At 45.7% G+C, this 27,706-nt stretch overlaps 1 protein-coding gene and 1 non-coding gene across 4 annotated transcripts in view; both read right to left on the bottom strand.

Annotated features, from left to right (window-relative positions):
- Window positions 1–27,706, bottom strand: part of LOC129848529 (serine/threonine-protein phosphatase 6 regulatory ankyrin repeat subunit A) — a 48,910-nt gene that overhangs the window by 12,697 nt on the left and 8,507 nt on the right. For all 3 annotated transcript variants that reach the window (XM_055915688.1, XM_055915686.1, XM_055915687.1), the window contains 9 exons: window positions 21,036–21,119; window positions 9,607–9,685; window positions 8,898–8,968; window positions 8,573–8,773; window positions 6,882–6,969; window positions 1,372–1,514; window positions 770–982; window positions 390–468; window positions 97–211 (listed from right to left, as the gene is read on the bottom strand). In XM_055915688.1, the coding sequence (XP_055771663.1) occupies window positions 97–211; window positions 390–468; window positions 770–982; window positions 1,372–1,514; window positions 6,882–6,969; window positions 8,573–8,773; window positions 8,898–8,968; window positions 9,607–9,685; window positions 21,036–21,119 (1,073 nt within the window). The remainder of the gene's footprint in view (window positions 1–96; window positions 212–389; window positions 469–769; window positions 983–1,371; window positions 1,515–6,881; window positions 6,970–8,572; window positions 8,774–8,897; window positions 8,969–9,606; window positions 9,686–21,035; window positions 21,120–27,706) is intronic.
- Window positions 8,387–8,462, bottom strand: trnaa-ugc (transfer RNA alanine (anticodon UGC)). Its single transcript has one exon. It is a non-coding gene; the product is annotated as a tRNA-Ala (tRNA).

The raw sequence follows: 27,706 nt of genomic DNA, 5'->3' as shown, positions 1-27,706 counted from the left end.
ATTTCGTGTGTTGAGCAGAGTCTCCAAGCGGGAATTCGGTCAATGACAGAATTGCAGATGCATGTTGCAGTATTGCTGGAAACTGTGTTCTCTTACTTGGCTGTGTCAGCGCCGTTCGTGATGAGTGTATTGATGAGTAACTCGTGGCCGTAGCGAGCAGAGATGTGCAGGGGTGTGTTTCCATTCTTATCTTCACAGTCGATCTCAGCACCTAACACACACACACACATCAACCACTTGACCCTAGAGGCATCATGTAGCTAAATGTTCAACCACGTTGCAGTAACATTGCTCTGGGCCAGTGTATCATGGTTTGAAGACAAAAGACAAGACGCTAAAGAGCCTACTGGTTCATATATATTCTGTTGAGAGCATTCACAGAGACTCACCATTCTGGATGATGGCTTGAGATCTGGAGAAGCGTCCGTGGATGGCCGTCATGTGGAGGGGGGTCTTTCCATCTTTACTCTGCAGAGAGAGAGAGAGACAGATGGTTCACACTGCAGTCTGTGCTGCTGACCACAGGTGGAGGCGCCCTTTACTGCATTTAGTTTGTATTGTTAGGATTAATCCATTGGCATCTGAATGTATTTGGTCCAGGTCTACTAAGTCGTGTGCTGCAGTGCACTATAAAAGGAATAGGGTGCCATTTGGAATGCAAAGAGTGTCATCATGGCTTCGTACTCTGTGGGCCCTGGTCAAAAGAAGTGCACAACATAGGGAACAGGGTGTCATTTAGTATAGACAGTTGGTCATCCTGTCTCCTCACCTTGATGTTGACGTGGGCCCCGTTGCCCACCAGCAGCTCCAGGCAGAGCGCCCCGTGGCGCGAGGCGGCCGTGAAGTGGAGCGGGGCGAAACCCTTCTCGTTCACCTGGTTCACGTTGGCGCCGCACTCGATCAGCTCATTTACCACCACGTCCTGGCCGTTGTAGCAAGCCACGTGGAGGGGGGTGTTACCGTACCCATTGGGCTCATTTATCTGGAGGGAGAAGAGGGAGGAGAGTGGGTAGAGAGAGAAGGGGGGGATAGAACAAAACAATATATTCCTGATCAGGTCACTTGGTTTGGAAAAACCCCTGACCCGACACACTTGTCCCAACCCCCTGGTCCAACCTCCTGGATCCAATCTCCATCTCTTCATTACTTGGTTATGAAAACCCCCTGGTCCCAATCCCCTGGCCCCAATCCCCTGGCCCCAATCCCCTGGTCCCAATCCCCTGGTCCCAACCCACTGATCCAACCTCCATCTCTTCATTACTTGAAGGAAATCATTCTCGAACACACTAGAGCTCTGTCTTTTCGTGGAGTTGTAATTGAACAGTGACTACACAGTTGAATGTGGGGAGGTGTATGTATGCATTGACTCACATCCACCCCAAGGTCCAGGAGGTACTTGACCACGCTGATCATGCCGCTGGAGGCTGCAGAGTGGAGAGGGGTGTAAGCCCTCTTGTCTTTACAGGACACCTCTGATCCATGAGAGGCCAGCAGTTTCACCACCTCAATGTGCCCTATGGGGGGGAAGAGAGAGAGAGCGAGAGAGAAAAGGGTTTAAGAGAGAAACAGAGACAGAGAAACACAGAGGTTAGTTTACAGTGGTACACAGCACCATTAGCAATACCTACATGTTAGTTTAACTGAAAACATCTTATCAACCTAGTTAGTCCATCATTCTGACATAATAACACACTAGAGTTGGACCATACAGCGGAGCTGTGAGTCTAACACACAGCCCATTCATTCACTCACTGGAAAAATAACATTTGTATTTATTATGGATCCCCATTAGCTGCTGCCAAAGTTTATAGAATTTTAAAACATTAGATTCTCAGATTTCACAACACATTGTGTGCCCTCAGGCCCCTACACCACCACTACTACACTACTAAATCCATGTGTATGTACAGACGTGGTCAAAGGTTTTGAGAATGACACAAATATTAATTTTCTGCTGCCTCAGTTTGTATGATGGCAAATTGCATATACTCCAGAATGTTATGAAGAGTGATCAGATGAAAATCAGTGATCAGATTTGCCATGCAAATGAACTGAATCTCCCCAAAACATTTCCACTGCATTTCAGCCCTGCCACAAAAGGACCAGCTGACATCATGTCAGTGATTCTCTCGTTAACACAGGTGTGAGTGTTGACGAGGACAAGGCTGGAGATTACTCTGTCATGCTGTTTGAGTTCGAATAACAGACTGGAAGCTTCAAAAGGAGGGTGGTGCTTGGAATCATTGTTCTTCCTCTGTCAACCATGGTTACCTGCAAGGAAACACGTGCCGTCATCATTGCTTTGCACAAAAAGGGCTTCACAGGCAAGGATATTGCTGCCAGTAAGATTGCACCTAAATCAATCATTTATCGGATCATCAAGAACTTCAAGGAGAGCAGTTCAATTGTTGTGAAAAAGGCTTCAGGGCGCCCAAGAAAGTCCAGCAAGTGCCAGGACCGTCTCCTAAAGTTGATTCAGCTGCGGGATTGGTGCACCACCAGTACAGAGCTTGCTCAGGAATGGCAGCAGGCAGGTGTGAGTGCATCTGCATGCACAGTGAGGCAAATACTTTTGGAGGATCGCCTGGTGCCAAGAAGGGCAGCAAAGAAGCCACTTCTCTTCAGGAAAAACATCAGGGACAGACTGATATTCTGCAAAAGGTACAGGGATTGGACTGCTGAGGACTGGGGTAAAGTCCTTTTCTCTGATGAATCCCCTTTCCAATTGTTTGGGGCATCCGGAAAAATGCTTGTCCGGAGAAGACAAGGTGAGCGCTACCATCAGTCCTGTGTCATGCCAACAGTAAAGCATCCTGAGACCATTCATGTGTGGGTTTGCTTCTTAGCCAAGGGAGTGGGCTCACTCACAATTTTGCCTAAGAACACAGCCATGAATAAAGAATGGTACCAACACATCCTCCGAGAGCAACTTCTCCCAACCATCCAGGAATAGTTTGGTGACGAACAATGCCTTTTCCAGGATGATGGAGCACCTTGCCATAAGGCAAAAGTAATAACTAAGTGGCTCGGGGAACAAAACATCGATATTTTGGGTCCATGGCCAGGAAACTCCCCAGACCTTAATCCCATTGAGAACTTGTGGTCAATCCTCAAGAGGCGGGTGGACAAACAAAACCCCACAAATTCTGACGAACTCCAAGCATTGATTATGCAAGAATGGGCTGCCATCAGTCAGGATGTGGCCCAGAAGTTAATTGACAGCATGCCAGGGCAGATTGCAGTGGTCTTGAAAAAGAAGGGTCAACACTGCAAATATTGACTCTTTGCATCAACTTCATGTAATTGTCAATAGAAGCCTTTGACACTTATGAAATGCTTGTAATTATACTTCAGTATTCCATAGTAACATCTGACAAAAATATCTAAAGACACTGAAGCAGCAAACTTTGGAAATTAATATTTGTGTCATTCTCAAAACTTTTGGCCACGGCTGTATAGTGCGTATGTTATCGTATGTGTGCATGCATCTGTGCCAATGTTTGTGTTGCTTCACAGTCCCCGCTGTTCCATAAGGTGTTTTTTTATCTGTTTTTAAAATCTAATTTTACTGCTTGTGTCACTTACTTGATGTGGAATAGAGTTCCATGTAGTCATGGCTCTATGTAGCACTGTACACCTCCCATAGTCTGTTCTGGACTTGGGGGCTGTGAAGAGACCTCTTGTGGCATGTCTTGTGGGGTATGCATGGGTGTCCGAGCTGTGTGCCAGTAGTTTAGACAGACAGCTCGGTGCATTCAACCTCTCATAAATAAAAGTAGTGTTGAAGTCAATCTCTCCTCCACTTTCAGCCAGGAGAGATTGACATGCATATTAGCTCTCTGTGTACATCCAAGGGCCAGCCGTGCTGCCCTGTTCTGAGCCAATTGCAATTTTCCTAAGTCCTTTTTTGTGGCACCTGACCACACGACTGAACAGTAGTCAAGGTGCGACAAAACTAGGGCCTGTACGACCTGCCTTGTTGATAGTGTTGCTAAGGCAGAGCATCGCTTTATTATAGACAGACTTCTCCCCATCTTAGCTACTACTGCATCAATATGTTTTGACCATGACAGTTTACAATCTAGTGTTACTCCAAGCACTTTAGTCATCTCAACTTGCTCAATTTCCACATTATTTATTACAAGATTCAGTTTAGTTTTTTTGTTCCAAATACAATGCTTTTAGTTAGAAATATTTAGGGATAACTTATTCCTTGCCACCCACTCTGAAACTAACTACAGCTCTTTGTTGAGTGTTTCAGTCGCTGTAGTAGCTGACGTGTGTAGTGTTGAGTCATCCGCATACATAGAAACTCTGGCTTTACTCAGTCAGTGGCATGTCATTAGTAAAAATAAAAAAACGCAAGGGGCCTAAACAGCTACCCTGGGGAATTCCTGATTCTAACTGGATTATATTTGATAGGCTTCCATTAAAGAACACCCTCTGTGTTCTGTTATACAAGTAACTCTTTATCCACATTATAGCAGGGGGTGTAAAGCCATAACACATACGTATCTCCAGCAGCAGACTATGATCGTTAATGTCAAAAGCTGCACTGAAGTCTAACAAGACAGCCGCCACAATCATTTTATCATAAATTTCTCTCAGCCATTCATCAGTCATTTGTGTAAGTGCTGTGCTCGTTGAGTGTCCTTCCCTATAAGCATGCTGAAATTCTGTTGTCAATTTGTTTACTGTATCTGGTCAAACAATTTTTTCCAAAAGTTTACTAAGGGTTGGTAACAGGGTGATTGATCGGCTATTTGAGCCAGTAAAGGGGGCTTTACTATTCTTGGGAAGCAGAATGACTTTAGCTTCCCTCCAGGCCTGAAGGCACACGCCCCTAGTAGGCTTAAATTGAAGATGTGGCAATATCGTCTGCTATTATCCTCAGTAATTTTCTATCTAGATTGTCAGACTCTAGATTGTCAGACCATTTTTTCACCTCTTCCACACGGACTTTACGGAATTCAAAAGTACAATTCTTGCCTTTCATAATGTTGTCCGATATACTCGGATGTGTAGTGTCAGCGTTTGTTGCTGGCATGTCATCCCTAAGTTTGCTTAACTTGCCAATGAAAAAGTAATTAAAGCAGTTAGCAAAATCAGTGGGCTTTGTGATGAATGAGCCATCTCATTCAATGAATGGAGCTGAGTTGGCTTTGTTCACCAAAATTAATTTTAAGGTGCCCCAAAGCTTTTTACTATCATTCTTTAAATAATTGATTTGTTTCATAGTGTAGTTTATTTTTCTTTAGTCACATGATTTCTTAATTTGCAGTACGTTTGCCAATCAGTTGGGCTGCCAGACTTAACTGCCATACCTTTAGCCTCATCCCTCTCAACCATACAATTTTAAATTCCTCATAAATCAAAGGGGATTTAACAGTTTTTACAGTCATTTTCTTAATGGGTGCATGCTTAGTAGTAACTGGAATAAGTCGTTTCATAAATGCATCAAGTGCAGCATCTGGTTGCTCCTCAATACACACCACAGACCAGTAAATATTCTTTACATCAACATATGAATCACTAAACTTCTTGCATGACCTCTTATACACTATATTAGGCCCAGCCTTTGGAACTTAAATTTTCCTAGATATGGCTATTATATTGTGATCACTACATCCTATGGATTTGGATACTGCTTTAAAGAAAATATCTGCAGCGTTAGTAAAAATGTGATGTATACATGTTGATGATTGCATTCCTGTGCTGTTTGTAACTAACCTGGTATGTTGACTGCCAACCTGATCCAGGTTGCAGGCACTGATTACAGTTTGAAGTTTTTTCCTGAGTGGGCAGCTTTTTTTTAAACCTTTATTTAACTAGGCAAGTCAGTTAGGAACAAATTCTTACTTACAATGATGGCCTAGGAACAGTGAGTTAACTGCCTTGTTCAGGGGCAGAACAGATTTTTACCTTGTCAGCTCAGGTAACCTTGCGGTTACTAGTCCAACGCTCTAACCACTAGGCTACCTGCCGCCCCAAGCTTGATAGCCAGTCAATATTTAAATCAACATCTCTGTTGATATCACATACATTATCCAGATACTGACTGTTAGCACTTGGTCTATAACAGCTTCCCACCAGAATGGGATTTAGGTGAGGCGGATGAACCTGTAGCCATATTACTTCAACAGTATTTAACATTAGATCATCTCTAAGATTTACAGGAATGTGGTTCTGAATATAGACAGCAACACCGCCTCTGTTGGCACTTCTGTCTTTTCGGTAGATGTTATAACCATGTATTGCTACCACTGTATCATCAACGGTATTATCTAAGTGAGTTTCAGAGATAGTCAGAACATGAATGTCATCTGTTACAAGCAAGTTATTGACTTCATGGACCTTGTTTCTTAGGCTACATATGTTAATATGGGCTATTTTTAGCATTTTTCTTTTTTGCTTGATTGATAAGCTTCCCAGTAAAGCATTAAAAACAGAGGTAGACTTACTCATGTTATTTACATTGGAGCTGATAGTACAGGGTGAGCGTCAAAAAGTGGGCTTCCTACTATTGCACACCGCCTCAGTGCTAACAGTGTAACTCTGGTTTATAGGGGCTCATGATTACTGTATACAATAGCTGTAGGACAAACAGATGTATTCAGGTGCAATTAGGGGAGCATCAATTAAATTACTTACATTGTGTTTGCCAAAGCCCCTAAGATCATGTACATTTGATGCAGCATTATGACGACTCATTGTCACAATGGTAGGGATTAACTGAGCTGGTCTTGAGCTGGTCTTGGATCATTTACCAATCATTGTTTCAACGCAGCCTTGAAATGCCTGGACAGAGTCCAGGAACCAAGATGATTTGGATGGACTCCGTCACATTAGTCAGAATGTAAATGATGTGGTCAACTCATTACCCATGTAAGCAGCCCAGTGGATTGCTCGGCGGTCCTTCTTGTCAAAAGCATTAATGTTGGCTCCTCTGGAGAGAAGCAGCCTCACCATCTAACAGGAAAAGGAGAGAGAAACAAAAAACACAGGCTGAGGAAAACTAAAGCAAAATCTGCAAAAAATCTGGCGTCAAAGCCTCTCTTGAACAAACTCAAGCATACAACTAGGGCTGTGACGGTCATGGGACTTCCGGTGTCGGTGATTGACGTGTGGTGTGTACACAGTCATCGACATAACTGACAGCCGACGGACGGACGGGGGAAACATTAGCAAAGGAAAACATTAGAGTGTTTAGGCCTAACTGTCTTGCTCATAGGCGCGCGAGTCTCAAGTTAAGGGGAAGCTCATTTTCACCATAAAAAATATATAAAGCATTCCGTGCATCATCACATTTACAGACTTTTGTAAGATAGCTGACTATTGCTAATGTGATTAGCAAATTGGATAGTCATCATTTAGGCTAATAATATCACTCTATCACTGTTTGCAAATAACGTCTGTTCAATGCAGCGTGTGGTGGAGTAAGGCTAACCTAGGCTATGTCAGATATGTTTCTTTTCAAGGGAAAAGTCATTTTTTATCATGCAATTCTACTACACTTTATATGACTATAGAGATTAGCAGAATCTTGTTCAATATGACTTTCAAGTGGCACTGACTCAGGGATAAAGACAGTGAATATGCACACTCACCGGGGATATAGCCAATGCCAAAAATACTGTTCGCTCAATTAAGTTGAGAATTTTGATAATGAAAAGACTAATGTCTTTTAGTTGTCTTCTCTTTGAAGCAATAGCAATAGCCAATTGCTTTCCAAACTATGTTAGCCTACAGGTTTTGCGCATATTCTGCAAACAGGCTGGTCCAAGTCATCTGGGTCTCCATCGTCATTAGGTTTGAAACTGAAATGTGCCCAAATAGGTGATGGTATGCTTTTTTGTTGTTGCAATGAGAGTCATATTTTTCACCTCACTCCTCCGACCTACTGTAACAATGAGAAAGGTCAGAGGTGAAAGGCAGAGGCTACCCACCCACCCCTACTCTGTAGGTGCTAGACCTATAGATACTATAGTTACCCCCGGTCCCCACGTTTCCCCTCACCAATGAACTGAATTGACCTTCAAAAGATTCTCTCCTATCAGCACATATAGCAGATCTGCTGATTGTGGCGCATCAAAAGATAGTTGGAGAGAAGATGTACACAGTTTAATAGATGGACAAAGTCAGCAGAACAATAATAAATAGTTACCGCTGCTGCTCTAGGTAAAGTGTATCTACGGCAATAAAGTTGATTAAAAACGTGGCTTTCTTGACTCGTTTTATTTTCACGGCGGTCTTCATCCAAAACTGTCAATGTTATCCAATTACCGTCACAGCCCTACATTTACATTTACATTTACATTTAAGTCATTTAGCAGACGCTCTTATCCAGAGCGACTTACAAGTACATACATTCATACTTTTTTTGTACTGGCCCCCCGTGGGAATCGAACCCACACCCCTGGCGTTGCAAGCGCCATGCTCTACCAACTGAGCCACACGGGGCCCTACATACAACCATTGTAACTAAGGGGATGCATCATGAAATCAACCTGGGGATAGGACAGGTATAAAGTGTAGACTACAGTGTGTAATCATGTCCATGCTAATTGCTAACCTCCAGGTGTCCGCTGAAGGCTGCATGGTGCAGCGCCGTGCGCCCGGCCCGGTCCGACACGTTCACATTGCTGAGGAGAGGGACCAGGGCCTCAGCACAGCGGACCGCCTTATTGGCTGCAGCGATGTGGAGCGGCGTCTGCCAGTTCTTGTCCCTGGCGTTCACATCGGCAGAGTGTTTCAATAGCACCTGGACTGCCTCCTACAGGAGCACAATTCAAATCATGTTCAACTTTGTTTAAAGTGCATTTAAAAATCACAACACACTTAACAGTAAAACACATATGCACAGGTGTGTGTGTGTGTGTGTGTATCAGTCCACGTACCTCACTGCAGGAAGCCACGGCCCGGTGCAGAGGAGTGAGCCACTTGTTGTCTTTGGCATTTACTCTGGCTCCTGGGACACAGACAGAAAGACAGGCCGACGGGGGACGTGGGTTAGTTAGGCCACTGGGGTTAATAAGGCAACATCTTAAATAGCTGGAGCACAGAAAGGATGTCCAAAACAACACCCTAATACCTTGATAGTGCACTACTTCCGACCAGGGTCCATAGGCCTACCCATAGGGCTCAGGTCAATAGTAGTGCACTATATAGGGAATAGGGTGCCATTTAGAACGCATTCAAAGCCTCTTGTAGAGAGCTTTTCTGGGACATGGACATGGACTTTCATTACACAGCAACACTGAAGAAAATGTCATGTCACTGAGTGGAGAGGAGTAGAAGTAGCTCAGCCAACGTGAGACGAGGTGCAACCCACAATCATGAGGACATTTGGGAGGAACAGGTGCGACTCTCGCTCACAATTTAAATCTTGATGCTAAACTTATCAAGTTAAAATCGGGATGCTTCAGCTGTCAATGGCCTTCATTAGAATGACTTGATTTTTGTAAATACATCGACTGCACATAAGATCTTAATGATGGTAAGTACGAGGGAAACGGTCACATACAAACACAACAAGCATAAAAACAGAAGTCAAAATCCGATGGGCACGAGTCATAGCGTAATCATTCTCTTCAATGATAACCTTACCTGATAGTATGAGTAGCTCTAGAATTTCTGTATCTCCTAGATAGGCAGCGGCATGCAACGGTGTCCGCTTCTCATTGTCCTGTAGGGAAGAGCCAATAAGTGTCATAGCTGTTTCATATTCAGCCATTGTGGATACAGGGATACATTTGATTTTAATCGTACTCCTTTATACATTGTCATGGCTTGGATACTTCAGATGACAGCTGGATATTTATGCCTCTAACTAGCCTACACACTGTAACTAGGCTACATACTGTAACTAGCCTACACACTGTAACTAGCCTACACACTGTAACTAGCCTACACACTGTAACTAGCCTACACTAACTTCAACAGTGCATGGCCTTATGAAAACAAGTTGTACAATTGTACAAAGTACACTACCGTTAAAAAGTTTGGGGTCACTTAGAAATGTCCTTGTTTTTGAAAGAAAAGCAACATTTTCGTCCATTAAAATAACATCAAATTGATAAAAAAAAATACAGTGTAGATATTGTTAATGTTGTAAATGACTATTGTAGCTGGAAGCTAGAGGTCGACCGATTAATCGGAATGGCCGATTAATTAGGGCTGATTTCAAGTTTTCATAACAATCGGTAATCGGCATTTTTGGACACCGATCATGGCCGATGACATTGCACTCCACAAGGAGACTGCGTGGCAGGCTGACTACCTGTTATGCGAGTGCAGCAAGGAGCCACGGTAAGGTGCTAGCTAGCATTAAATGTATCTTATAAAAAACAATCAATCTTAACATAATCACTAGTTAAACTAGTAATATCATCAACCATGTGTAGTTATCTAGCTTGTCCTGCGTTGCATATAATCGATGCGGTGCCTGTTAATTTATCATTGAATCACAGCCTACTTCGCCAAACGGTTATTTAACAAGCGCATTCGCGAAAAAAGCACTGCCGTTGCGCCAATGTGTATCTAACCATAAACATCAACGCCTTTCTTAATATCAATACACTAGTATATATTTTTAAACTTGCATATTTAGTTCATATTGCCTGCTAACATGAATTTATTTTAACTAGGGAAATTGTGTCACTTCTCTTGCGTCCTGTGCAACAGAGTCAGGCTATATGCAGCAGTTTGGGCCACCTGGCTCGTTGCGAACTGTGTGAGGACCAACTTCGCCAAACGGGGGATGTATAAACAAAAGCACATTTGGGAAAAAAGCACAATCGTTGCACGAATGTACCTAACCATAAACATCAATGCCTTTCTTAAAATCGATACACAGAGGTATTTTTTTTATAACCTGCATATTTAGTTACAACAAATTCAGGTTAGCAGGCAATATTAAACTATGGAAATTGTGTCACTTCTCTTGCGTTCATTGCACGCAGAGTCAGGGTATATGCAACAGTTTGGGCAGCCTGGCTCGTTGAACTAATTTGCCATAATTGTATGACATAACATTGTAGGTTGTGCAATGTAACAGGAATATTTAGACTTATGGATGCCACCCGTTAGATAAAATACGGAACGGTTCCGTATTTCACTGAAAGAATAAACGTTTTGTCTTCGAAATTATAGTTTCCGGATTTGACCATATTAATGACCTAAGGCTCGCATTTCTGTGCGTTATGTCATAATTTAGTCTATGATTTTATATTTGATAGAGCAGTCTGACTGAGCGGTGGTAGGCAGCAGCAGGTTCGTAAGCATTCATACAAACAGCACTTTCGTGCGTTTGCCAGCAGCTCTTCCCTGTGCTTCAAGCATTGAGCTGTTTATGACTTCAAGCCTATCAACTCCCGAGATTAGGCTGGTGTAACCAATGTGAAATTTCTAGCTAGTTAGCGGGGTGCGCGCTGATAGCATTTAAAATCGGTGATGTAACTCGCTCTGAGACCTTGAAGTAGTTGTTCACCTTGCTCTGCAAGGGCCGCGGCTTATGTGGAGCGATGGGTAACGATGCTTCAAGGGTTGCTGTTGTCGATGTGTTCCTGGTTCGAGCCCAGGTAGGGATGAGGAGAGGGATGGAAGCTATACTGTTACACTGGCAATACTAAAGTGCCTATAAGAACATCCAATAGTCAAAGGTATATGAAATACAAATGGTAGAGAGAAATAGTCCTATAATAACTACAACCTAAAACTTCTTACCTGGGAATATTGAAGACTCATGTTAAAAGGAACCACAAGCTTTCATATGTTCTGAGCAAGGAACTTAAATGTTATTTTTTTTACATGGCACATATTACTTTCTTCTCAAACACGTTGTTTTTGCATTATTTAAACCAAATTGAACAAGTTTAATTATTTATTTGAGGCGAAATTGATTTTATTGATGTATTAAGTTAAAATAAAAGTGTTCATTAAGTATTGTTGTAATTGTCATTATTACAAATAAAAAAAATTGGTCATCCAAAAATCCATTTTTTTGGTCATCCAATAAATCGATATTGGTGTTGAAAAATCATAATCGGTCGACCTCTACTGGAAACGGCTGCTTTTCAATGGAATATCTACATAGACCTACAGATGCCCATTATCAGCAACCATCACTCCTGTGTTCCAATGGCACGTTGTATTAGCTAATCCAAGTTTATAATTTTAAAAAGGCTAATTGATCATTGGAAAAACTTTTTTGCAATTATGTTAGCACAGCTGAAAACTGTTGTCCTAATTTTTGAAGCAATAAAAAAACTGGCCTTCTTTAGACTAGTTGAGTATCTGGAGCAGCATTTGTGGGTTCTATTACAGGCTCAAAATGGCCAGAAACAAAGCACTTTCTTCTGAAACTCGTCAGTCTATTCTTGTTCTGAGAAATGAAGGCTATTCCATGCGAGAATTTGCCAAGAAACTGAAGATCTCGTACAACGCTGTGTACTACTCCCTTCACAGAACTGCGCAAACTGGCATTAACCAGAATAGAAAGAGTGGGAGGCCCTGGTGCACAACTGAGCAAGAGGACAAGTACATTAGTGTGTCTAGTTTGAGAAACAGACGCCCCACAAGTCCTCAACTGGCAGCTTCATTAAATAGTACCCGCAAAACACCAATCTCAACGTCAACGGTGAAGAGGCGACTCCGGGATGTTGGCCTTCTAGGCATAGTTGCAAACAAGAAGCCATATCTCAGACTGGCCAATAAAAAGAAAAAAATTAAGATAGGCAAAAGAACAGACACTGGACAGAGGAAGATGGGGGGAAAAAAGTGTTATGGACAGACAAATCTAAGTTTGAGGTGTTCGAATCACAAAGAAGAACTTTCGTGAGACGCAGATTTTTTTTGTTGAAAATGCTGGAGGGGTGCTTGACGCCATCTGTCAAGCATGGTGGAGGCAATGTGATGGTCTCGGGGTGCTTTGGTGGTGGTAAAGTGGGAGATTTGTACAGGGTAAAAGGGATCTTGAAGAAGGAAGGCTATCACTCTGTTTTGCAACACCATACCCTGTGGATGGTGCTTAATTGGAGCCAATTTCCTCCTACAACAGGATAATGACCCAAACCACAGCTCCAAACTATGCAAGAACTATTTAGGGAAGAAGCGGATCAACGCTATTGAGCTGTTGTGGGAGCAGCTTGACTGTATGGTACGTAAGAAGTGCCCATCAAGCCAATCCAATTTGTGGGAGGTGCTTTGGGAAGCATGGGGTGAAATCTCTTCAGATTACCTCAACAAATTGACAACTAGAAGTCCAAAGGTCTGCAGGGCTGTAATTGCTGCAAATGGATAATTCTTTGACAAAAGCTAACGTTGAAGGACACAATTATTATTTCAATTAAAAATCATTATATATATAAATAACCTTGTCAACGTCTTGACTATATTTCCTATTCATTTTGCAACTAATTGCATGTATGTTTTCATGGAAAACGAAGGTTACGTATGTAACCATGGTTATGTGAGCTATATGGACCACTCCAATATATTGGTATCACTCTGCGGCGGAGGGATACATCCGAGGTGAGGATATACAGATTTACTCCCGTAAACACCTGTGTCACGGCTGGGGTCCGCCCCTATACATAGATCCCATGGCCGCGACACACATTCTCTACATAATTGTTTAAGCCCCTCTAGCACCGTAGAGGATTGGAGTGATCCATGTAGCTCACATAACCGTGGTTACATACGTAACCTTCGTTATGTTTCACTATATTGGATCACTCCAATATATTGGTATACCCGTACCAGATTTAGTCGGCGCTAGAGGGACCTGGTCAGCCAGCGGTGAAGTCCCAGTGTGGGACCGAGACACAGGGGCCGTCAATGTGGAAGGGGGTCCCGGCACAGTCCCCGGAAGGGGAGGCGACACCAAGGACCCCTGAACCAACCGCAGAGGGAGATGCCACATTTAACCGATAGTAACTAGCAAAGGTGCAAGAGGAAGCCCAGCTGGCCGCAGCACAGATATCAGCGAGAGGCACTACTCTCAGTAGAGCCCAGGACGCAGCCACACCTTGTGTTGAATGTGCCACCACAGATCCCAGCACTGGCCTGCCAGCCAGGCGGTATGCTGTCGTAGTCGTACCCACGATCCAGTGAGAGAGCTGCTGCTTTGATAGCCCAGCCCCCAGGACTCTCTCACCATAGCAGAAAAAGAGCTGCTCTGTTCTTATCACTGACCGTGTCCGCTCCACCAAGGTCCATCCGGTAGCACTCAGAACTTACTGAAAGAGCATGGAGCTCACCCACCCTCTTCATGGAAGTAATCACTACCAAGAAAGCCACCTTCATAGAGAGGTGTTTCAGGGAAGCAGACGCCAACGGTTCGAAAGGCGGCTTTGTCAAAGCTGCCAAGACCACATCCAGATCCCAGCTTGCCATTGAGCAGGTCCTAGTTGGACGCAGGCGACAAACCCCCTTCATAAACCTGGAGACCAAGGGATGTCGCCCCACTGGCCTGTCCATCCACCCCACATGGCAGGCAGATATAGCGGCCAAATACCCTCTCAGTGTAGATGCTGCTAAGCCCTCATCCAAGCGAGACTGCAGGTATTGGAGGACATACTGCACCCCCCTTGACTCGGGCACCACCTCAATACCAGTGCACAAAGAGCAGAAGTGCCAGCACAACTGGTATTCCGAGGTTGTAGCCGGTGCCGTTGCGCTCTGCATGGCGTTCATTACACCCTCCTGTAGTCCTAACAGTAACCATTGGTGCTGTTCAAGCCCACAGACTGAGGCGGTGCGGCCTCGGATGCCACAGAGTTCCCCTGGCCTGAGACAGCAGGTCCGGTCTCAGGGGAGGTTGCCAAGGTGTCCCAGACAACACGGACAGGAGAAGGCTGAACCAGGGTCATCAGGGCCAGTATGGGGCCACCAAAAGTAGACAATGATCTGCCATCCTGGTCCTGTCCAGCACAGCCTGGATCAGGGGGAAAGGGGGGAATGTGTAAAGCTCCAGTCCTGGCCAATCGTGAGCCAGAGCATCCAAGCCCAGAGGCCCTGGTGGCTCCGACATGGAGTACCACAGGGGCAGTGCGCATTGTCCAGGGAGGCAAACAGGTCCACCTGCGCCCTCCCGAACTTGTCCCACAGGTGCTGCACCACCTGGGGATTTAGGCTCCAGTCCCAAGATTGGCGGGCCCTCCCTTGAGAGCATATATCCCCTGCCACATTCAGGATGCCAGGTATGTGCGCTGCGTGTAGAGATGCTAGACGTCCCTGAGCCCACAGAAGAAGCTCCCGTGCCATAATATGGAGGCGGTGGGACCTCAGTCCACCCTGATGGTTGATGTAAGCCACCACTGTGGTGTTGTCCATTCTCACCAGGATATGTCTTCCTTTTAGATGTGGAAGGAAAGACTGCAGGGCCAGCAGTACAGCTCAGAGCTCTAGTGTATTGATGTGCCTGCCGCTCTAAGGGGGTAGCCAACTGCCGCTGGCCGACCTGCCCTTGGTCACACCCCCCCAGCCGATCTGGGAGGCGTTTGTGCTGACCAGCTCCTGGTGGCACATCATCAGCATCTCTACCCGACCTGAGAGAAAAGAGTGACAGCTCCACCTCAACAATGCCCTGAGGCACTGTGTGGTCACCCGCAGCTGGCGGTGACGGTTGCGCTTCGGGTGCAGCCGGTGGGAGTTGAACCACTGTTGAAGAGGCCGGAGATGGAACAGGCCCAGCGGAATCAACAACAAGGCCCGCGTTGGTAGGTTAGGGTGGATACCACCTGCACCTGCCGAAAGTGGTCGGGGCAAGATAAGATTGCCTGAACCCTTTTGGTGGGCAGGCGTGCTCTCATGGCCAACGAAGGCCACCCTCTGGGTGGGTGTCAGATTACTGTAAACGACAAGAAGAGTTATGCCCAGCCCGCCGATATGGGTCAGGAGCACGTCTGTCTGACAGGACCTGGGTCCTGGTCGGGGCACAAATCAGCCAATCGTCAAGGTAATGGAGGATTAACTTCTTTGGGACAGGGGGGCAGTATTGAGTAGCTTGGATAAAAAGGTGCCCAGAGTAAACTGCCTGCTACTCAGTCCTAAAAGCTAGAATATGCATATAATTAGTAGATTTGGATAGAAAACACTCTGAAGTTTCTAAAACTGTTTGAATGATGTCTGTGAGTATAACAGAACGCATATGGCAGGCGAAAACCTGAGAAAAAATCCAACCAGGAATTGGTAAATTTGAGGTTTGTAGTTTTTCAACTCTTTGCCTATCCAAGATGCAGTGGAAATGAGGTCATATTGCACTTCCTAAGGCTTCCACTAGATGTCAACAGTCTTTAGAACTTTGTTTGAGGCTTCTACTGTGAAGGAGGGGGGAATGGGAGCTGAATGAGTCAGAGGTCTGGCATGAGCTGGTCACACGCGCTCACGTGAGAGTTAGTTGCGTTCCATCGCATTTCTACAGACAAAGGAATTCTCCGGTTGAAACATTATTGAAGATTTATGATAAAAACATCCTAAAGATTGATTTTATACTTCGTTTGACATGTTTCTACGAACTGTAATATGACTGTCTGAACTTTCGCCTGGACTTTCCCGCGCGCCATCAGTTTGGATTGTGTACTAAACGCGCAAACAAAAAGGAGGTATTTGGACATAAATGGACTTTATCGAACAAATCAAACATTTATTGTGGAACTGCGATTCCTGGGAGTGCATTCTGATAAAGATCATCAAAGGTAAGTGAATATTTATAATGCTATTTCTGACTTTGTTGACTCCACAACATGGCGGATATCTGTATGGCTTGCTTTGTTGTCTGAGCGCTGTACTCAGATTATTGCGTGGTGTGCTTTTTCGGTAAAGCTTTTTTGAAATCTGACACAGCGGTTGCATTAAGGAGAAGTGGATCTAAAATTCCATGCATAACACTTGTATCTGCAATGTTTATTATGAGTATTTCTGTAAATTGATATGGCTCTCTGCAAAATCACCGGATGTTTTGGAACTACTGAACGTAGCGCGCCAATGTAAACTGAGATTGTTGGATATAAATATGAACTTTATCGAACAAAACATACATGTATTGTGTAACATGAAGTCCTATGAGTATCATCTGATGAAGATCATCAAAAGTTAGTGAATAATTTATATCTCTATTTCTGCGTTTTGTGACTCCTCTCTGGCTGGAAAAATGGCTGTGTTTTTCTGTGACTAGGTACTGACCTAACAATCGTTTGGTGTGCTTTCGTCGTACAGCCTTTTTGAAATCGGACACTGTGGCTGGATTTACAACAACTATCTTTAAAATGGTGTGAAATACTTGTATGTTTGAGGAATTTTAATTATGGGATTTCTGTTGTTTTGAATTTGCACTTTCACTGGCTGTTGAGGTGGGACGCTAGCGTCCCGAATATCCCAGAGAGGTTAACAACCCTCGGGACGTGAGAGGGGCCAGGACAGCGTCCATGAACTTTGGGAAAGTGTGGGGTGCCAAGGAGAGGCCGAAAGGTAGAACAATGAATTCGTAAGCCCTCAATATATACATTTAAACATTATTTTAAAACGATTTAAATATAATACATAGAAATGTTGTGGGACTATAGTAGATGAAGAATCTATATTTTTTTTAGATTGAGTATTTGTTGGGTCATTATGTTAGTAACCGTGTGTTATATGTGAAACTGTGTTTGTATTATAAATTGTATTTTAATGTTTAAGGACTCTTGGAAGATTAGTCCAAATGGGGACTAAAAGAGATCCAAATCAAAATCAAATCAAATCAATCCCTTCGAAAGCGAATCGGAGGTACTGCCAATGAGCTGGGTGAACAGGAACATCGAAGTACGCATCCCTCAGGTCCAGCGTCAAAAACCACTGGTCCCTGGACACGGCCGGCAACACATGGGCCGGGGAAAGCATGTGGAAACTCAGTACCTTCAAGTACCCATTGAGGTTGCAGAGGTCCAGAATCGGTCAAAACCCTCCATCTCTTTTTTGGGACCACAAAATAAGTGGAGTAGAACCCACCTAGCAGTTCTGATGTCTTGATCCTGCGGATGGCACCCTTGTCCAGGAATGAGGTGCTCTCCAGCCACAGGGTTTTCTTTAGGGGGTCGGCCACCGTGGTGACATGAAGGATGGGGCCTGGCACCGGAATTGGAGTAGGTACTCCTCGAGCATTGTGGACAACACCTATGGAGAATCCACACACTCCTCCCACTTTTCCCTTTGAGACCAGGAGAAGAGGCAGAGGCCAGGGAAGGGTGTGTCAGGGATCCTGCCAGGGCCCGCCTCTCCTCTGGCGACCCGAGCGCCTGGGTCTCCTAGGCACGTCCCTATGGCGGTGAAAGGTTGACAGGTTGTTGCTCAACCACGCGCTGTGCCCCTCCCCGCTGTTGTTCCTCAGCGCGAGGCGATGGGGCAGAAGAGGGACCCCACCGTCCGTCGTTCAGGTGCAGGTGGGAGGCGATGGTCCGTCTGCCTTGGGCCTGAGGAGGCGGCATGTACCGTCTCAGGGTCTCCCGGTCCCTACGAACCTCCTCGGGCTGCTCCAGAATGTCATTAACCCCTGGGCCAAACGTCAGCCCTGGGGTGATGGGGAGAGTATCAAATGTGTTCTGGAGAGCAGCTGGCAGACGGGATTGGGCCAGCCAGAGATGGTGTCGGGAGGTAATCACCTGCGCCATGGCCCGTCCGTTGGAGCAGGCCAAATCCCTCTGGAGCAGGGAAAGCAGGCGAGACACCTCCATCGCGTCCCAGAGGAGCTCTGTGCCCTCCTGCAGCCCGGGGCAATAGAGTCTGCAGGTAGACCTGCAGCAGCATGGCCGCGTTGGTAAGGCGGCCAAGAGAGCAGAGGGACCCATGTGGCTTTCAAGTCCGCATCAAAGACTCTGGGGGGGTCCCGGCTTCAGTCGCGGGTTCAGCAGAGATGGGGACAAATGGAGAGTCCTCACTGTCCACTAGTTTGATGTCCAGTGCAGAAGCTACCCGAGTGAGTAGGCCCCTCATAGCCTCGAGGCAATGAAGCCCCACTGCCGGCTTCTGATGGCCCGTCAGCCTGGTAGCCCCGCTCACGGCGGTGAAAAGTGCCAGCATCATCCCCCAGGAACATCCCATCACTGGCCAACATGGAACAACTGTTGTCGCCATCGAAGCTGTCAACCTCCTGACGCAGGGTATGCGCACTCCGTTCAAGGTGGTCCCAGCGGTCCGACTCCTGCCCCCGTCCAGGACTGGCAGCAGAAGAGCTCTGCCTGCAGTGGCTCCGGCCACGCTACTGGACTCAGTAGAGGGGCTAACAGCTCGCTGGCGCACCACTCCTGAGGGAGGGAGTTCCTCCCCAGCCTGAGCCCGGCCGACCCACTCGCGCATGGCCTCCAATCACGTCAGGCGCTCTGAGAACACCACACAAAACAGGCATCCAGTAGGGCGCTCCATCGCCCTCTCTGTGTGGCTTAAACCCAGGCAGTGCATACACAAGGTATGCGGATCTCCAGGGGGGATGCCACCATCACACCTGTCACAAAGGGAAGCCATAAGCTCAGCCAAGCCAGCAAGGCCACGGAGCAGGGGTCCGACGCCCTGGGAGAGCTTATATCGTGACCCGCTTCAAGGGATAGGAACCCGGTGAGGGATAAATTACCCAGTACCGCTGCAAAAAACAGGGAAGACCCGTGTGGGAAAAACAGACAGACAAACTGCAACAAGGTAATGGATTTGATTTATGGGTTTAGTTTTTTATGCCAACTGCAATATTACCTAGCCGGTTTAATATCCAAGCAGAAAACAAAACAGCACCATATGGAGTAACTCTGTTAAGGAACTCCAAAGTTTATGTCTCAACATTGTGGTTGAGTCCACCACAATACTCTTACATTCTGCAGGGGAAAAAACAAGAAAAAACCCTGTAGGGTAATTAGCAGAGAAAGGCATGTTAAAGCAATTCACAACACACACAGAACAAGCCAGTCAGCAAGTTGTGTAAATAAAATACTGTTTGTGGCAGCAAGAGCCGCCAATATATTAATGGATGCACACGGAGTTGTAGTGTAACGCTAACGAAACACAAGCACAACAAACCACGGGCGGAAGATACAGATCAACCACACGCAGCGAGTAGAGCACTGAAGAGGAGGGGCTGGCCACGTGGCCAGCTGCTCCAGGCTGCAAACAGCCAGTGAGTATACTTCCAAGCAAGATATTACACTTACCAGTGACTTACCAAGCGAACATCAGAAAGTTTGTACCTCAAACAATATGGACGTCCACCGAGAAAATGAGAGAATGTGTATCGCGGCCATGGGGTCTATATATAGGGGCGAACCCCAGCCGTGCCACAGGTGTACACAGGAGTAAATCCTCACCTCCGATGTATTATCCAATATAGTGAAACATAACAAGGACATTTCTAAGTGAGCCAAAACGTTTGAACGGTAGTGTACATACTTGAACACAAGGTTTCCCAAACTCGGTCCTGAATAAAATAATCAAAGCTTGATGCCGAGTTGGTTATTTTAATCAGCTGTGTAGTGCTTGGGCAAAAAAAAAACATGTGCACCCAAGGAGGGCCCCTAGACCGAGTTTGGGAAACCCTGCTTTAACAGGCTGCAGCCCTTTAAAACCAGTCTTATATTGAGACAAACAAAGTCTACTCCAGCCTATAAGAACGAGGAGGAATGTCATAAAGTAAGTAGAACCAGATCATGAACTACAGTACTGTAAAGTGACAGATACTGAACAAGGTGCATACGGCTGATGGAAGGTATCCGTTCTGATCAGGCTAAAATATTCAGTAGGGTTGCAAAATTCCAGTAACTTTCCCAACATTCACAGGTTTTTCCAGAAATCCTGGTTAGACAGAGGGTTCCGGGATTCCTGCTTATTCCATTCTGATTCAGGAAGTCTTCATATTGGGATTTCTGGGAAAACCTGGGCATTTAAGTTACCAGAATTTTGCTACCCTAGATTTTGGCAACAAATGACTTAAGTTATAAATGTGAAAAAAAGAGTGTGTTCCTATCCAGAGAACAGACAGGAGGGTGGGAATAATGGTAGGAAACAGCTGGGATGATTACCTGAACATTCACATCCTCTTTCTGAAATATGAGGGAGCGCACTTCATCTGGGTCCACATTGAAGATGGCTTTCAGTAGGCCAGGCTGCAAGAGAGACAGGGGGACAGAGAGAGAGACAGGGAGACAGGGAGACAGAGAGAGAGACACAGAGAGAGAGACACAGAGAGAGAGACACAGAGAGAGAGACACAGAGAGAGAGACACAGAGAGAGAGACACAGAGAGAGAGACACAGAGAGAGAGACACAGAGAGAGAGACACAGAGAGAGAGACACAGAGAGAGAGACACAGAGAGAGAGACACAGAGAGAGAGACACAGAGAGAGAGACACAGAGAGAGAGACACAGAGAGAGAGACACACAGAGAGACACACAGAGAGACACACAGAGAGAGACACAGAGAGAGACACAGAGAGAGACACAGAGAGAGACACAGAGAGAGACACAGAGAGAGACACAGAGAGAGACACAGAGAGAGACACAGAGAGAGACACAGAGAGAGACACAGAGAGAGACAGGGGGACAGAGAGAGACAGGGGGACAGAGAGAGACAGGGGGACAGAGAGAGACAGGGGGACAGAGAGAGACAGGGGGACAGAGAGAGACAGGGGGACAGAGAGAGACAGGGGGACAGAGAGAGACAGGGGGACAGAGAGAGACAGGGGGACAGAGAGAGACAGGGGGACAGAGAGAGACAGGGGGACAGAGAGAGACAGGGGGACAGAGAGAGAGAGGGGGACAGTGTCATTCAATGATTTGAACAGTCAGTGCCTCTCAAAGAAATGTTACTATTCACTCAGCTTAGCTAAAAACAACACAAAGGAACAATCCAAGAATAAAAACCAACTAGGTTAAATACTCAACTCTATAGTGAAACGTGGAGCCTATACAGTCACTACTAGAACCATGGAGCCTATACAGTCACTACTAGAACCATGGAGCCTATACAGTCACTACTAGAACCATGGAGCCTATACAGTCACTACTAGAACCATGGCGACAACCTCATTGTTGCTGTGCAAAGGCAGCTAACCTGGAGTCCTTTGGCCCAATACCTCACTATGGTATCGAGAGAAAGAGAGCTCTCATCCTCCTCCTCAACAACCACAATACACACACGACTCATTCACTCACAAAACACACGCCAGTCCCAGTGTCCAACAAAAATTCCTTCTATAAAACAGAGATGAGAGCAGCAACTTCCAGAAGGACACGCACACACTAAGAGTGTGGCAGCTCTGCAGTTGATTCACAAATGAAACCAGGCAACGTGACTTAATTTACAGTCAACCATTAACAACCCCCCGTCCCCGTCTCTACACTTGACAGAACGCTTGACAGAAGTCCTATTCTTAAAGCAGAAAGCAGCATTTATCCTTATGTTTTAACTCAGTAGAACATGCCATTCCTGCAGAGATGAGGGTAGGAGCTCTGTTGAATGTCTTACATGCCACTCCCACCCAGGACCCTGCTTCCCATCACAACTGGGTGAAGAAGCAGAGGAAGAAGACTATTTTTTACAGGGTGACTAATCACATACAGTCCTGGTTTCCTGTCCTCACTTCCCTTCCAGAGAGAGCAATGGCTATTCAACAAACAGGCCCAAAGCGCTACATTACACAATGTGAAAAACAGGGTTTTTAATGAAATGGGACATTTCTATACATGCTGCGGGGCACATAGAAATCCTATAAATCTACTACATGTTTTATATGTACATTTACATTTACATTTAAGTCATTTAGCAGACGCTCTTATGTAAATCTGTGTCTGGGCTCCTCTCTAAATCACAAAGGCTCAAGGCTGAGGGGGAATTGATTGACGTGTCAACATGCAGTCAGATATTGTACAGCTCATCCATTATGGTAAATCCTCTGATAATATAATATCCCATTGACCTCCAGGGCAGCATTCAAGGCAGCAGCGTCACTCAATCTGAAATACAGTGTAACATAACACAGAGCCATGTGTCTGCTGGTGACCATTGGGGCTGTTTTGTTTTTCCATCGCAAACCTGGAGGGGGTAATGAATGGCCTGGAGCGGAGGGGGTACTGACTGGCCTGGAGGGAAGGGGGTACTGACTGGCCTGGAGCGGAGGGGGTACTGACTGGCCTGGAGCGGAGGGGGTACTGACTGGCCTGGAGGGGAGGGGGTACTGACTGGCCTGGAGGGGAGGGGGTACTGACTGGCCTGGAGGGAAGGGGGTACTGACTGGCCTGGAGGGAAGGGGGTACTGACTGGCCTGGAGGGAAGGGGGGTACTGACTGGCCTGGAGGGAAGGGGGTACTGACTGGCCTGGAGGGAAGGGGGTACTGACTGGCCTGGAGGGAAGGGGGTACTGACTGGCCTGGAGGGAAGGGGGTACTGACTGGCCTGGAGGGAAGGGGGGTACTGACTGGCCTGGAGGGAAGGGGGTACTGACTGGCCTGGAGGGAAGGGGGTACTGACTGGCCTGGAGGGAAGGGGGTACTGACTGGCCTGGAGGGAAGGGGGTACTGACTGGCCTGGAGGGAAGGGGGTACTGACTGGCCTGGAGGGAAGGGGGTACTGACTGGCCTGGAGGGGAGGGGGTACTGACTGGCCTGGAGGGAAGGGGGTACTGACTGGCCTGGAGGGAAGGGGGTACTGACTGGCCTGGAGGGAAGGTGGTACTGACTGGCCTGGAGGGAAGGGGGTACTGACTGGCCTGGAGGGAAGGGGGTACTGACTGGCCTGGAGGGAAGGGGGTACTGACTGGCCTGGAGGGAAGGTGGTACTGACTGGCCTGGAGGGAAGGGAGCACTGACTGGCCTGGAGGGAGGGGGTACTGACTGGCCTGGAGGGAAGGGAGCACTCTCTCTGAGGGCAGGGGAGCACTTCCAGGAGCAGCATCCCAAACTATGTAGTAGTGTACGTGCACTACTTTTGACCAGTGCACTACAAAAGTGCCATTTGGGACGCAGAGGCTCTGAGAGCCTGATTGCCCATGAGAGCCAGAAGGAACATTCCCTGGCTTGCCACAAACCCTTTAACTCTGACTTCATCCACGCTGCCAACAAGTAAACAGACAACTCACTGGGTGAAATTAGCCTACTCAGACTGTTTACTTTCCATTACGTTTCGCTTGGATAATACTGACAAGCACTTCCCACCTCTCTGTGGGACGGTTGCTAAGACAAAGGCTTGGACGGTAACTGATGATATTGTTGTTTATTAATAGAAAGGATATGACCAGTAGGCTCACCAATGTTTTCTAGTGTATTGTGAGTAGGACAGACAGCTATCTTTGTGCTCCAGCCTGCATGTGTACGTTCAGCACCTTTCATCTTCATTCAGATCCCCATTAGCTGACGCCATGAATTCCTGTTGCTGGGGTCAATACCTCACATCCACATCCTTTACCTCCATTAATCAGTATACCATAAAGTACCCTTCATCAGTATACCATAAAGTACCCTTCATCAGTATACCATAAGGTACCCTTCATCAGTATACCATAAGGTACCCTTCATCAGTATACCATAAGGTACCCTTCATCAGTATACCATAAGGTACCCTTCATCAGTATACCATAAGGTACCCTTCATCAGTATACCATAAGGTACCCTTCATCAGTATACCATAAGGTACCCTTCATCAGTATACCATAAGGTACCCTTCATCAGTATACCATAAGGTACCCTTCATCAGTATACCATAAGGTACCCTTCATCAGTATACCATAAGGTACCCTTCATCAGTATACCATAAGGTACCCTTCATCAGTATACCATAAGGTACCCTTCATCAGTATACCATAAGGTACCCTTCATCAGTATACCATAAGGTACCCTTCATCAGTATACCATAAGGTACCCTTCATCAGTATACCATAAGGTACCCTTCATCAGTATACCATAAGGTACCCTTCATCAGTATACCATAAGGTACCCTTCATCAGTATACCATAAGGTACCCTTCATCAGTATACCATAAGGTACCCTTCATCAGTATACCATAAGGTACCCTTCATCAGTATACCATAAGGTACCCTTCATCAGTATACCATAAGGTACCCTTCATCAGTATACCATAAGGTACCCTTCATCAGTATACCATAAGGTACCCTTCATCAGTATACCATAAGGTACCCTTCATCAGTATACCATAAGGTACCCTTCATCAGTATACCATAAGGTACCCTTCATCAGTATACCATAAGGTACCCTTCATCAGTATACCATAAGGTACCCTTCATCAGTATACCATAAGGTACCCTTCATCAGTATACCATAAGGTACCCTTCATCAGTATACCATAAGGTACCCTTCATCAGTATACCATAAGGTACCCTTCATCAGTATACCATAAGGTACCCTTCATCAGTATACCATAAGGTACCCTTCATCAGTATACCATAAGGTACCCTTCATCAGTATACCATAAGGTACCCTTCATCAGTATACCATAAGGTACCCTTCATCAGTATACCATAAGGTACCCTTCATCAGTATACCATAAGGTACCCTTCATCAGTATACCATAAGGTACCCTTCATCAGTATACCATAAGGTACCCTTCATCAGTATACCATAAGGTACCCTTCATCAGTATACCATAAGGTACCCTTCATCAGTATACCATAAGGTACCCTTCATCAGTATACCATAAGGTACCCTTCATCAGTATACCATAAGGTACCCTTCATCAGTATACCATAAGGTACCCTTCATCAGTATACCATAAGGTACCCTTCATCAGTATACCATAAGGTACCCTTCATCAGTATACCATAAGGTACCCTTCATCAGTATACCATAAGGTACCCTTCATCAGTATACCATAAGGTACCCTTCATCAGTATACCATAAGGTACCCTTCATCAGTATACCATAAGGTACCCTTCATCAGTATACCATAAGGTACCCTTCATCAGTATACCATAAGGTACCCTTCATCAGTATACCATAAGGTACCCTTCATCAGTATACCATAAGGTACCCTTCATCAGTATACCATAAGGTACCCTTCATCAGTATACCATAAGGTACCCTTCATCAGTATACCATAAAGTACCCTTCATCAGTATACCATAAAGTACCCTTCATCAGTATACCATAAGGTACCCTTCATCAGTATACCATAAAGTACACTTCATCAGTATACCATAAAGTACCCTTCATCAGCATACCATAAAGTACCATTCATTACTATGCCATAAAGTTGAAGTAGCATTGTAATGGATGCAGCCTGTTTGGGGCCCTTGTTTTTCTTCTTGCAGAGAGGAGGAGACAGGGCCTAAATGATGAGTAAACCACTCAGGACATCTGATGTGTTCCAGTGGCCCAGCTAATTAGCTAATGCACTTCCTCCTCCTCCATCAGCACAGCAGCCCTCTAGCTCTAACCTGCACAGCCTTCTGAGACAGATGGCATCCCAAATGGCACCCTATTCTCTATACAGTGCACAACTTTTGACCAAAACCCCATGGGTCCTCGTCAAAAGTAGTGCACTGAATAGGGAGCCATTTGGGACCGAACCCTGGGCCTACCTACACCCTGATGGACTGCTCCATCCATTCTCCCCTGTCAATACATACAATGATTCAGGAACTGTCATAGGAGGGACAAAATACAGTAGAGCAGACCTATGGTCTTCAGATTTACATCCCTTTCATTCCAATGCCCTTGCAATGCACTTTTATTTGAATAGGCCTACTGACTGTTGGTCTTAGTCTTAGCTTAGTCAACGATGTTTCAAATCAGATCTGAGACAAAACACCCGTCAGTCTCATTCATTCCTACACGTCAGAAAACACTGTAGAATCACGTTTCTAAATCTGGTAACTGTTTGACTTGACACATCATTGTCCATGTTGGTGGTGGCTACTGGCTAGTGGTGGGGCTACGTACCAATCACATCATGACAATAACACTCTCTGTTCTCACACAAAAAGGTTGTCAACTGACTAGATCAGGGGTTCTTAAATCTTTTTCAGTTTGGGACCCAAATGAGACCCAAGGACCCAGCCTGGGACCCAAGCTCATGAAAACGTGTCCATTTTGGGGCCCCCAAGCAAGATTTGGTTGGGTTAGAGTGCACCCCCTTTTGACGACAGAGAATTTAAAAAAAGTTTGTTTTAATGTTAATTTCCTGCAGTTCTACACATTTTGAATGACTTATGCCATTGTAGTATGATATCCGAGTGAGAGTGACAAACAAAATATCAATGGGGGCCCCCTGGAGGTCAGAGCCCCTGGGCACGTGCCCTGCATGCCCGGTCGGGAGTTTAGATAGATATGTTAGCTGGCAAGACTAAAAAAATGGTAGCGGACATGGGCTAATTGAGTGAATGTAAATTATTGACATTGACACCACATTTAGAATTTGCACCTTAAGTATTCTACTATTCAATCACTAAACAGGAAGTTGAGACTGACTGAGCCCCCCCCCCCCAAAAAAAGTATAACTTGTTTTTACTGTGACATGTCACGACCCACCATTAACATGTCCTACTTTAAAAAGGCTGAGCTCTATGAAATGTGAGATGATGCACTCCCACAAACTGGGCCAAAGGAGACGTCTTGTTTCTAATGACATAGAACCCTGCCAGGAGGACTATGAACTACGACACTGCAGCACTAATCTGGCTAGGCAAGGTTGCATTTAGTTTGCCTATGGCAATCCTTTAGCAGATTGATGTTGCCTACAGGTT

The sequence above is a fragment of the Salvelinus fontinalis genome, unplaced genomic scaffold (assembly GCF_029448725.1).
Source record: "Salvelinus fontinalis isolate EN_2023a unplaced genomic scaffold, ASM2944872v1 scaffold_1043, whole genome shotgun sequence".
NCBI lineage: Eukaryota > Metazoa > Chordata > Actinopteri > Salmoniformes > Salmonidae > Salvelinus > Salvelinus fontinalis.
This window is presented reverse-complemented; position numbering and strand designations above follow the sequence as displayed.